The 13,150-nt window shown below is 36.2% G+C and overlaps 1 protein-coding gene across 2 annotated transcripts in view; it reads left to right on the top strand.

Annotated features, from left to right (window-relative positions):
• LOC120307462 (maltase-glucoamylase, intestinal-like) overlaps nucleotides 1-13,150 on the top strand; it is a 139,218-nt gene that overhangs the window by 76,187 nt on the left and 49,881 nt on the right. For both annotated transcript variants that reach the window (XM_039342280.1, XM_039342279.1), the window contains exons 6-10: nucleotides 2,373-2,527; nucleotides 3,459-3,630; nucleotides 5,259-5,358; nucleotides 6,988-7,100; nucleotides 10,953-11,078. In XM_039342280.1, the coding sequence (XP_039198214.1) occupies nucleotides 2,373-2,527; nucleotides 3,459-3,630; nucleotides 5,259-5,358; nucleotides 6,988-7,100; nucleotides 10,953-11,078 (666 nt within the window). The remainder of the gene's footprint in view (nucleotides 1-2,372; nucleotides 2,528-3,458; nucleotides 3,631-5,258; nucleotides 5,359-6,987; nucleotides 7,101-10,952; nucleotides 11,079-13,150) is intronic.

Here is a 13,150-nt window from a genome sequence, read left to right as displayed (position 1 = left end):
CGACAGGAAGTTCAGATTCTGGCATTAACCAGTCCAACATGGTGACCGGCAAAAATTGTAGCTCTGCAAATAAAGACTTTAGGAAACATGCCTGAAAGTTCTTTGAAGTGCTTCATTAGTCGGAACATGTGACATTAGGACTCCCTAATGAAGAGATGAATGAATGACAAGCTGATACCATAATGTATCATTGGGCTAAATATCACTGTGCAGAAATTGCAGGCAAATGTCCTATTTTCAGTCTGTACAATGTCATCATTTTTTCTAGATATTCTAGATCTGGATTGTAAAACTCCAGCTGTCCATTAGATAACAGCAAAGAGATATAGAAAGCACTAAATCTTTGCTAGCATATGGTAAACATCTGGAATTTTGCAGCTCAGATCTATTCTGTATCTTCAAAGATAAAAATAAAATATTCATTTGAAAGGGTGTGTTGTCCAATTATAGAATATTGTATTTAAAACAAAACCAATCTTAAGATTTATAATCTTAAAGTAAAATGTTCTGCATCTTAAGGCTAATTAGTATAAGCATACTGTGTCCTATTTCATATTTATTTAGGAACAAGCTACTTAAAATATATATTGAAAGGTACTTTCTACGAAAATATATTCCAGGAAAAACTGCCTTAAGTTCATCATTTCATGTTAGTTCATAGCCAATATGAAATTTTTCAGGACATTTCAGATATTCACTGAGAAATCCCTCTGTTTGGTTTGCCAGATTTAATTCTATTAGTAAAAAGCAGGTATGAAGCCTTTATACTGTAAACTTTTGAATTGAATGCCTGTGATGATGTAGCAATAGCAATAGCACTTAGACTTATATAACGCCCCATAGTGCTTTATAGCATCTCTGGGCAGTTTACAATGTCAGCATTTTTCCCTAAACAATCTGGGTCCTCATTTTACCAACCTTGGAAGGATGAAAGGCTGAGTCAACCTTGACCTCTGTCAAGATGCATCCAGTTTTGGTCACCACGATGTAAAAAAGATGTTGAGACTCTAGAAAGAGTACAGAGAAGAGCAACAAAGATGATTAGGGGACTGGAGGCTAAACATATAAGGAACGGTTGCTAGAATTGGGTATGTCTAGTTTAACGAAGAGAAGGACAAGGGGGGACATGATAGCAGTATTCCAATATCTCAGGGGCTGCCATAAAGAAGAGGGATTTAAGCTATTTTCCAAAGCACCTGAAGGCAGGACAAGAAGCAACGGGTGGAAACTAATCAAGGAGAGAAGCAACCTAGAACTAAGGAGAAACTTCCTGACAGTGAGAACAATGAATCAGTGGAACAGCCTGCCTCCAGAAGCAGTAAATGCTCCAACACTGGAAGTTTTTAAGAAGAGACTGGACAGCCATTTGTCCGAAATAGCGTAGGGTTTCCTGCCCGAGCAGGGGGTTGGACTAGATGACCTCCAAGGTCCCTTCCAACTTTACTACTATTACTATTACTAAGATAGAACTCCTGGCTGTGGGCATAGTTTGCCTGCAATACTGCATCCTAACCCCTGCACCATTGGGGCTCAGTGTAGGATTTGATACATAAAAAATGAAGCATTTCATACATAAAAAATGAAGCATTCCGCAAGTCTGAAAACTGTTTTTAACATACTTTAAAGGTTATTGAAAGTCATTGCTTTGAATTTCTGATAACAAGATGATGAAACAACTAAAAAGATGATTTTGATTTTTGGGAACACAGAATGCTTAGTCAGTCTAGAAATTTGCAGCTATGGAGATTTCTCTAACAAATACCATCTTTTACAACACAAGAGACTGTAAAGATCAGAGCACAAATACATTGAAACACAACTTTTGATATCAGAACCCAAAGCTTAAAGGGGTGGAGTTACAAGTCCTCTTTATGGTCTTACACAAATCATATTTTATTTGTTTGGTTACAATAGTGTACATTTTATTGTCCATAGACAACACCTCAATCTAATCAATTATGGGAATTCTATATCTTTATTGAGTAGTTGGATTGATTAATACTTAAAATAAATAATAGGAGATGTAGAAGATGAAACAATACATCCTTTATATTCATCCCTTACATTTGAAAGAAGGTCCCTAGAATTTGTCTAAAGCTTTTACCTATCATATTAGTGCTTGCTATATTATCTACTGATAACTATCTGAGGATGCTTAAAGCATAGTTGCTTTCTGGCATCTTATTTGGACCAAAAAAATATAAGTGGGTTGGGGTTTGATGTTGGATCCTTATTTTTTATTACAAGACTAATATAATTGCATTTATTAAATCTGACCCAGGTTTCACCAATTAAGAATCTTTAATATGAGGGAAAGTTGTGCATTCACTATGTCAACATTTATTTTATTTTAAACTTTATGGTTTTAACAGATTACAGATCCTGCCAACAAAGATAGATATGAAGTCCCACATGAAAACATTCAACCTTTTCAGGGATCTAAAGCAACCAATTTAATGTATCGTATAGAAGTCACAGAAAATCCTTTTGGAATCAGTGTGATCAGGAATAGCAATAATAAAGTCCTGTAAGTTATATTTCCTGGGTTTTTTTTTATAGGAAACCCACAGTTCATAATTGTTCAACCACTTCCCCACCCTAAGATTAATTATTTAGCAATTCTCAAATCTCAGACTCCTTTTACGTTCTTAAAAATGACTGAGAATCTCACACAGCTTTGATTTATGTGGGCTACATCTGTCAATATTTATTGTATTATAAATTTATATTGAGAGATGTTTTTTATCTTTACAGACTCTCTGAAAGGGTCTCAGGAGCTCTCAGAGGTACCCAAACTACACTTTGAGAACTGTTGCTAATATATTGACAATTAATTTTAAAACACTTTAAAAAAAAACGCAGTAAATGCAGTTATTTGAACTGCACACATGTGTAATAGAAAACATCTCATAGACCATAAGATGCTTGCATGTTCAACAGGGTCATAAGAAAAGACTCTAAATCAGAAAATGTTTTTGCACTTTTCATACCAGATTTTGTTATCTGTAGCTCTGTTGTTCAACATGAAATGTAAGTGCATTCAGTATTCATTGTTCCTACACACTTAGGCAAGAATCAGAAATAACCATCCTTCTGGGAAGTTTGACTGCCATCATTTATTTATGTAATGTCCTTATCACAATATTGAAATGGGATAATTAAAACAATACATCAGCAGCAGTCAAGAAAGTGAGCAATGCCTGTTAAGGAATAAAGACCTATTATCTATTCTTCCAAATGTTTCCGGTGTCCTGTAGTGTCCTGTCTCGGTGACTATAGCTCTTTCTGTGACCCAATTTTGAGCTTTTATGTCACTAAAGACAAATGCTGATCTTTTGCTTAGCCTTTTTTTTTCTTCACAAGGAATGCTTAGTATGAATACAATGTGAATTAAATGCATTTTTTATAAAAAAAAGTCCAGTTTATGAAAAGCATAATACATTTGATAATTCAAACAGCTTCAACACCAGTATAGGACCTCTCATATATGCGGACCAGTTCTTGCAGCTTTCCATTAGAGTGCCTAGCTGGAATGTTTATGGCGTAGGAGAACATGTGCATAGACAATATCGGCATGATTTTAACTGGAAAACATGGCCTATCTTTACCCGGGATGCTTTTCCTAATGGGGTAAGTATCTTCTTCTGATTCTGCATCTTTGGTGTTGGACTCTAAAGCATTAAAATAAATGAAAATGCAATAGATTCTGTATCAATGAAAGGATAATACATATTTTTGAATTGTAATTCCATTTTTCACAAGAAGTGTGATTCTGACATTGCTATGAATAACATGATAGGACAGCATTACATGATATTTAAAATTCAGGCAAGGCATAAAGGAGAACCACAAAGGAAGAAAGCACAGCTCACTTGCTAGAAATACAGGTAATCCTCAAATTATGACCACAATTGAGCCCAACATTTCTTTTGCTAAGCAAGATAATTGTGAATTTTGCCCCCTTTCATGACTTTTCTTGCCATGGTTGATAAGTGCAGTTGGTATGTTAGTAACATGATTGTTAAATGAATCTGTCTTTTCCATTGATTTTGCTTGTCAGAAGATCACAAAAGGTGACCTGGGACACAGCAATTGTCATAAATACACGTCAATTGTCAAACGTCCAATTTTGTTCACATGACTATGGAGATGCTGCAACAGTGTAAAAAAATGGTTGTATTTTTTTAGTGGCATTGTAACTTTCAATGATGGAGGAGGAGGAGGAGGAAGAGGAGGAGGAGGAGGAGGAATTATAAGGATATAGTTCTAGGTTCTGTCCCAGATTTTTTCAAATTTGAATAAAGACAAATATTGTGTATTTTAATTTTCTTTTACTTTCTTACTTTGCAATCTGGTCTTCAAAAAGAGTTTTCCCAATAGAGCTTGTAGCACATTAAATCAAATAACACCTCTCCGTCTCCCAGAATAAGTAAAAATAATATAGAAACACACACACACACACACACACACACATACACAGACATATCTTCAGAAATAATCTTATGTCAAGTGCCTGCATAAATTATATTGTTATAGAACCAGTAGATCCACTGATTTTAGATAGTAGTGCAAGAAGCAGATTAACAATACATACTTGAAAACACTGAATGTCATTATCTGTGGTCTAAATTCAAGGACATATGCTGTGTGGTTCTTTACTCAAATTAAAGGTCATTTCAATACTTAGGACAGTGGTGGTGAACCTATTGCACGCGTGCCAGAGGCGGCACTCAGAGCCCTCTCTCTGGGCACGCGCACCATGCCCTGGAGATGGCAACTGTCAACCAGCTGCCCACTAACTCACTGAGGTCCCATATTGCCAGATATATTCCAGCATCCATGTGCTCACTGGCCTCTGTGTGCAGGGGCCAATGGTGTCAGGCAGCAGCCGTCCCAGCCCCTGCCTCACTTTGCCCTGTGACAATGGCACCCCACCCTGCCTCGCCTTGCCTTGCCTCACCCTGCAGGACAAGCCTCCTGTCCACACCCCATCTGCCAGAAACCCCTGGATCTCCCCCAACCTTGCCCGGCCCCCACAGGCATCCCTCCCCATTGAGGTGATCACGCCCACCTTGGCCACACCCACCCAATCTGCCATGACCACCACAGCCATGCCCACCCAATGAGCCACGACTACCTGGCACCCGGCAATAAATAAGTGGGTTTTGGGTTGCAGTTTGGGCACTCAGTCTCTAAAAGGTTCGCCATCACTGACTTAGGACTTCAGTATTCATATATTGTTGTTATTTCCTTCAAAGGATATGAGTAACCTGTATGGTGCCCAGACTTTCTTCTTATGTCTGGAAGATAAGAGTGGACATTCATTTGGAGTATTCCTTATGAACAGTAATGCCATGGGTAAGGAAATGATTTATGATTTTGATAAAAATCATATGGCTTTCTTTATATAATTTTCTACACATGTATTTATATGATAAATGCACAAGAGGTAATCAGCAGGTATGTCTTATACTATACATTTTTCATCCAATACATTTATTCTGAGAAAGTTGTATTCCAATTACATTGTTCTAACTAACAATAGTGAGAATCTAATTGTGTAACAGTGTGATCCTATCTATTCAAAATTAAATCCTTAATCTTGGTGAGGCAATGTCATGGTCGGTTAGCAAATATAAGATTACTGCTTTTCCTTCTCAAATCACACTAGGTCCATTTGTAAGCATTCTACCAAGGCAGCATAAATATTTATGATGAATTCCATATTGCTTCTATGTTGTTTTTCTTCTAGATGTGTTTCTATGCAGCTCTACTAAAATGTGTTTTCAGTGAAGTTTTACAGTTAAATAATGTTCTCTAAAGTATTTTTTTATAGATGTTAAAAGTTAATTGACCTATGTCTATATGGTTAAATTGGAATCCTCAACATACAGTAATTTCCACCTTTAAATCACTCAATCTCTCTAAACATTCAATCTTTATGAGATTCTCAAGGAACAGTTAAGAATAGTTTTGGACTACTGTTTAATAGGTTTCAGAGATTATAGATCAATGATTATTATAGCCACTCAAAGTCAACTGGAATGGGTAGATATAATAGATTTAAATAAATAAATATAAATAATAGTTGATTAGCCAAGGTCAGTGTGGTTTCATGCTTTGGCCTAATAGGCGAGAAAAAACTTCTTGGAGTGAGAAATGTAAATCCATTCTAATTTGTGAAGAAGCTGAACTTTTATATGCTACGTATAAATTATAAAATTCTATTGAGGATAAATATAACTATAATGGATAACTGTTCCTACTAACTCAAAAATTTTTTATGAAAATTTCAGCTCATTTATTGCACTACCATTCTCTATATTAAAACAACTATTATCAGGATCAATATTTCTATTAGCATTATGTGGCATAATGGAAGTGTAATGTATGCAATTATTATATTGAGGATTCAGGTCTGCAGTCAGACTAGAAGTTGCTACAGAAGAAGGGAAAATCCTATCTGATTATTTTAAGACAGTTAAAAATTTAGAGGAAGATAAGAAAAATGTAGTAGGAGGATTAGCTAACCTGGCAACAGGTTTGACAAGAATCACTATTTTCCAATTAAAAGAAAGCAAGCTAAAGATCTATATGAAAAATTTCAAAATCCACAGCAGAGTAATAACTTTTATAAGATATCATCATCTACACGGACATTTCTAGCAAAACTTTTCAGTTTTTAATGTAGTTTTTACAAGCAAGATATTAACATCTGTAGATTTATACTATCTTCAAGAGATCTGGAAATCTTGGCTTAGTGCAAAATTTGTTAGACCATTAGAAGTATATTGGGATTCTTCTTACAACTGAGAATTCCAATGGAAAACTGAAATACTGTATGCAAAAACTTTGAAAGGCACATGCTGATCCAGGGAAGATTCCTATTCATTCATATATTAAATTTCCACAATAGTTTAGGAGTAGAAATAAAGATAATATTCTTGTATTTAAGTTTCAGTTAATTTTAAGAATTTCTCCTGACAGATTTTGCTCTTCAACCTGCTCCAGCTGTAACATACAGAACAATTGGTGGAATTTTAGATTTCTACGTTTTCTTAGGAAATACTCCAGAGCAAGTAGTCCAAGAATATCTATTGGTATGTTTTTCTATAATGTTTCTACTTGGTCCTTGATGATCTGTCATCTCATTATTTTAACAGACTTGTATAAGACTATTATTAATGGTAAATTGCTACTACTTTTGCAACTTTCAGTAACAATAAGTATCATGGATCTTAGAGGATAGGATAGGATAGGATAGGATAGGACAGCACAGCAAAGCACAGCACAGCACAGCAAAGAATAGAATAGAATAGAATAGAATAGAATAGAATAGAATAGAATAGAATAGAATAGAATAGAATAGAATAGAATAGAATAGAATTCTTTATTGGCCAAGTGTGATCAGACACACAAAGAATTTATCTATGGTGCATATCTGGCTCACTGTGTACATGTAAACAAGAAGGTCATAGGTCATAAATCACAATTACAGTCTTTTATCATAAGTTATAAACAACTTTTAAATCACAAGAATCAAACAGGAGAAGATAGTAGGAAAGAAGAGAAGATGAAAAATGAGAAAGAGTTGTGGGAATTAAGTGCTCAGCAGAGTGATAGCATGTGTCAGAATCCAATTATATTTCATCTCTAGTTATCAACTATGGAAAACCCCATTTCTGCCCTCTATGGATTCTGTCATATGATGAAGGGAAAGGAAGATGAACAAAGGGGTTTTATGGCCCTCACTTCCTTCAAAAGAGACTGAATGTGGATACCACCAAAAGGACTAACCATAACAATGTGGCCATTAACTTTCATCTGCTCCTCTCTGAAGTCTCCCTTCCACCGGCAGTGTGGACAAGGGAGGTGGAAATGTAACACATGAGATTGTCACTGGAAGGATGGTGGGGTGGGGTTGCTGGGAACCCCTTAAAACCTTGAACCATAAGGCTTGGCCCCCAAGTCCTGTCTAGAATGCCTGCAACCATTTTCTTTCAATAAAGATGCCTGTTGGAAGAAATATTCCAAGAGTTCTGTCTTCTTAAGATGCAAAGTGGGGTGGGTCCTTACAGCATGTCTGGTTGTTTTGGTATGCAATGCTCTATAGCAGTGTCCTTAGGGGACAAGTTGAAATAGATTATGTCCAGGATGTAAGAGGTATATAGATATTTTCTCATCCCTATTTCTGGTTCTTGCAGTACATAGATCCTCAATGGAAGGCAGGCTGATTGTGATTGTTTTTTCTGCAGTCCTAACTTTCTGTTGAAGTCTGTATCTGTCCTGTTTGGTTGCTGTGCCAAACCAGACAGATATTGACCTACAAATGACAGACTCAATAATTCTTCTGTAGAACAGCAGATCCTTGGGCAATCTGAGGCAATATTATTTATTGCACTATTATTTCTTGCCAAAATGATTTTTGCAAATAATTTTATTCTGTGTACATTAAATGCCATCAGGCCTTCTCTTGAACTTGGAAAGGTGGATAGAAGATGCAGTAAATAATATGTTATATAGCACTCTATTAAATTAAGGTGATCTATACCTCCCTTTGCTATATAGGCACTCCTTGACTTATGACCACAACTGAGCCCCAAATTTCCATTGCTAAGCAAGATAGTTGTTAAGTAAATTTTGTCTCATTTTACAAGCTTTCTTGCAGTGATTAAGTGAATCACTGCAACTGTTACGGTTCTTATGTAAATCTGTTTTTTCCATTGACTTTGCTTGTCAGAAGGTCACAAGGGGTGATCCCATGATCCTGGGGCCCTGCAACCATCATAAATAAATGCCAGTTGCCAAACAACTGATCATGTCACCAGGCGTGTTAATGGTGAACAATCATAAATTACTTTTTTCTGAGCCACTGTAACTTTGAACATCACTAAATAAATGGTTGTAAGTCAAGGACTACCTGTATAACAATTAATCTATAGCCTACCACTTGTGTGGTAAATATTCAAAAGACTTTACATTAAAATATTTTTTTTCTTAAGCACAACCTTTAAACAAGCCAAAATCCTGCTGAAATAATAATAATAATAATAATAATAATAATAATAATAATAATAATAGTAATAATAAAGTTGGAAGGAAACTTGGAGGTCATCAAGCCCAACCCCCTGCTCAGGCAGGAACCCTACACTATTTCAGACAAATGGCTGTCCAGTCTCTTCTTAAAAACTTCCAGTGTTGGAGCATTCACTGCGTCTGGAGGCAGGTTGTTCCATTGGTTAATTGTTCTAAATGTCAGGAAGTTTCTCCTTAGTTCTAAGTTGCTTCTCTCCTTGATCAGTTTCCATCCATTGCTTCTCGTGCTGCCTTCAGGTGCCTTGGAGAATAGCTTGACTCCCTCTTCTTTGTGGCAACCCCTGAGATATTGGAACACTGCTATCATGTCACCCCTTGTCCTTCTCTTCATTAAACTAGACATACCCAATTCCAGCAACCGTTCCTTATATGTTTTAGCTTCTAGTCCCCTAATCATCTTTGTTGCTCTTCTCTGTACTCTTTCTAGAGTCTCAACATCTTTTTTACATTGTGGTGACCAAAACTGGATGCAATATTCCAAGTGTGGCCTTACCAAGGCATTGTAAAGCTGTATTAATGCTTCACGTGATCTTGATTCTATCCCTCTGTTAATGCAGCCCAGCACTGTGTTGGCTTTTTTGGCAGCTGCAGCACACTGCTGGCTCATATTTAAGTGATTGTCTACTAGGACTCCGAGATCCCTTTCACAGTTACTACTATTGAGCAAGGTACCCCCTATACTATACCTGTACATTTGGTTTTTCTTGCCTAAATGTAGAACCTTACTTTTTTCACCATTGAATTTCATTTTGTTAGATAGTGCCCAGTGTTCAAGTCTGTCCAGGTCCTCCTGTATCTTAAGCCTGTCTTCTGGAGTGTTGGCTATTCCTGCCAGCTTGGTGTCATCCGCAAATTTGATGAGTTCCCCCTCAAAACTCTATATGTTGTTCATCGTTGTAAGAGTTGATTTGCTTTTCTTGAGAAGCTATTCTAGAAGGGAGCGCTGTTAAGTAAAAATGCCATCTGTATAAGTCCTTTCTGCTCTGTTTCTATCTAGTAGTAAGAGACAAATTCCAGAAGAGGAGTGAAATTGTCAGATTATTTTATAAAATATCCTTCTCTACAGTCACAATGTCCAAGTCACTTCAACTAAACCCAGAATCAAAGTTAATAACAGTACGAGAGTTAGTTGTTAGGACTAGTATTGGATGATTTGATGTACTCTTTCTAGATATAACCATAGCAGCTTGGAATTTAATCATAACAATCCAGTTAAGTTTAAAGGACTTTGCAGAACATGTTATAGTTATCTTTTATTGAACTAACAACATAAAATATTCATAGACATTATTTTAAGAAAGACATACCAGATACACAAGCAGAAATGACAAAGCCCCCCCCCTCCCCCCCGTTGTCACTGCCCTATGAATATCTTTCAGGATTAGATAAATATAATTCTGGCCTTCAAATCCTACATGTCATAAATATGTAACTCTCTTCCAAATATTCCATCCTCTCTTAACAGTTCATCAAAATCATTAATTAGTAGTTTTGAATTATCTGGAGGAAGATTTCTGTTGCTATTTTTGCTGCTGCTGTTCAATTTCATGCAACTCCAAAGTACTACCAAGCATTGATACTGACTCATGTATTCCTAGGGTCAGGCAATGGGAATAAAGTAAAACCGGAATCTAAATTTCTTCTGCATTCTCGTGGCATCTTAAAACTGTGTTACATTTTTGATAGATAACTATATCAATATGAATATAACTTGTGTAGTAACATGATGGTACAGAGATTTCAGTAGTCTTCTTCTTTGCCTACATTTCAAGAAAATATTATCCTACTCTATAAACAATACAATGCAAAAGGGAATGCTCCCCTCTTAAATTTTGTTTTGTATTTTAATTCTAAAGTTAATAGGGCTTCCATGGATGCCTTCCTATTGGAATCTCGGTTTCCATATCTGTCGATGGAATTACACCGATCTAAATGATGTGAAAGTTGTAGTGGAAAGGAATCGTGCAGCTGGAATACCTTATGTAAGTAAATATGTATGGGTGGAGAAGGAATGCAGTCACTGTGTGAAAATTGGGTGGCTTTATACATATGTTTAATTAATAAATCAGTACATTATTGATTGGAAGGGAAAATCAGTTTTTTTGAATACTCAAATACCATTTGACTGTGCTACTGTGTTCAGCAGAAAGATACAATTCTAGAAGGATTCATAATGTTGAAGGTAGAATTTGATGGCTAGTTTCATTTGAAGCATGAGCACAGTAAGCAAATCCATGCTCATTTAATAAATTCAGTTTTAACCAAATTAAGGTCCCATTCTTACAGGACTTTTGCTATTTTTATTATGAGCTCTCAATTTGTTACGATATGCATAATCCACTGATAGTCTTTTAGTTGTTAATCTCATGGAAAAAGAAACCATAAATTATGTGGGAAGTTTTAATGTCATTGTTTTAATTTTGTCATAATTCAGTGACAACATCATGCTTGGGAAAGCAAGCCAGTACGAAGACCAAGTAAGGAAGGGAGGTTGTAATCCAGGAATGGATAAATTTGGGATTAGAGGATACACTTCACTTTTTTTGGGGGGAGGTAGAAAATAGGAGGTCACAATGAATGGGTTGATTCACAAAGTGGACAGGGTTAGGATTTAATAATCTTTATCTCCTGGTTTGGGCTAACTGGATTTTTTTTTTAAAAAAAATAACTAAATGCAAATCTATTTTAGGACTTTTAAAAAATATTTTGTATTTGATTTTAATATTTTTTAGTGTCAAGTGCAGGAAATCAGGATTTTAGGCAGTTGATATAGGTATATTGCATGCTAAAGCACTCTGCAAGAATCTGAAATACTAATATTCAAAGCAAATTAGTGGTAGATAAGAGTCAATGGAATTCAAGATGAATTGCACTTAGATCTCTTGTGGGCATGAATGGACTCAAAACTGATAAGCTTTTGATCTCTTAGCCTGGTTATTTCCTACATTTAGGATATTTTAGGATAGTACAATCTTTATGTGCTTCCTACTTTAACACAGTGAGAAATGTTTCCTTTGTCCTTTAAAATGGGTTATGCTGTTTACTAGAAAAGACATTGGGACCACATATAATTTTAGTAGTAGATTGCCTACTCTTGATACAACTGGTGGAATTTACACTGGCTAAGTGTTTATGGAGATTTTTAGTCATCCAGGTCATAATTATACCAAAGGTGTTTTTCATGAGGTAACTAGACTTTCTTGTTTTTTCTTTGAAGACATTTTGCTTCTCATACAAGAAGCTTCTTCAGCTCTGACTGGATGGTGGGGAATGGAAGTATTTATACTCCTTGCAGACAGATGGTCATTTACATTCTTTTAGAGAGTTATTGATACCATCTGGAGATTTATCTGTGTCCTCAATGATAGGTGGCCTCAATGACTCTCTAAAAGAATGCAAATGACCAAAACAGACCCAGAAGGAGATCCTCCACAACAGACAAAGAAGAAAACAATAAATGAAGCAACATTGTCATTCCATATTTGCAGGAATATCAGAAAAGCTCAGGAGGATCTTCAGCCAACACAACATACGTGCACACTTCAAACACACAAATACACTAAGTGGAAGGATAAAATACCCAGACACAAACTGAGCAAGGTGGTATATGCAGTACAATGCAGTGAGCCATATGCAGATCTGTACATTTGGTAAACAAAACAACCACTTCATAAATGCATGAACAACATAGGAGAACAAACCCATCAGGACAAGATTCAGCAGTCCATCTGCATTTAAAAGACCAAAGTCACTCTTTTAAAGACAACAACATGCACATTTTGGACAGAAAGGACTACTGGTTTGAAAGAGGGGTCAGAGGCCATCTATGTCAAAATTGAACAGCCTCTTTCAACAGGGGGGGGAAGGATATGGCATCATCTATCTACAACACAGTCCTTTCAGCAGTTCCAAGAAGGCTCCACACATTTGCACTACTCAGGTGACCGTGATGACACAGATAAGCCTCCAGGTTGCCTCAATGAGTCTCTAAAACATGGGTCTTCAAACTTGGCCCTTTTATGACTTGTGGACTTCAACTCCCAGAATTCTTCAG

The sequence above is a fragment of the Crotalus tigris genome, unplaced genomic scaffold (genome assembly GCF_016545835.1).
Source record: "Crotalus tigris isolate CLP2741 ecotype Arizona unplaced genomic scaffold, ASM1654583v1 scf7180000017783.2778290, whole genome shotgun sequence".
Classification (NCBI taxonomy): Eukaryota; Metazoa; Chordata; class Lepidosauria; order Squamata; family Viperidae; genus Crotalus; species Crotalus tigris.
The sequence above is the reverse complement of the archived record's forward strand: the minus strand, read 5'-3'. Positions and strand labels throughout refer to the sequence as shown.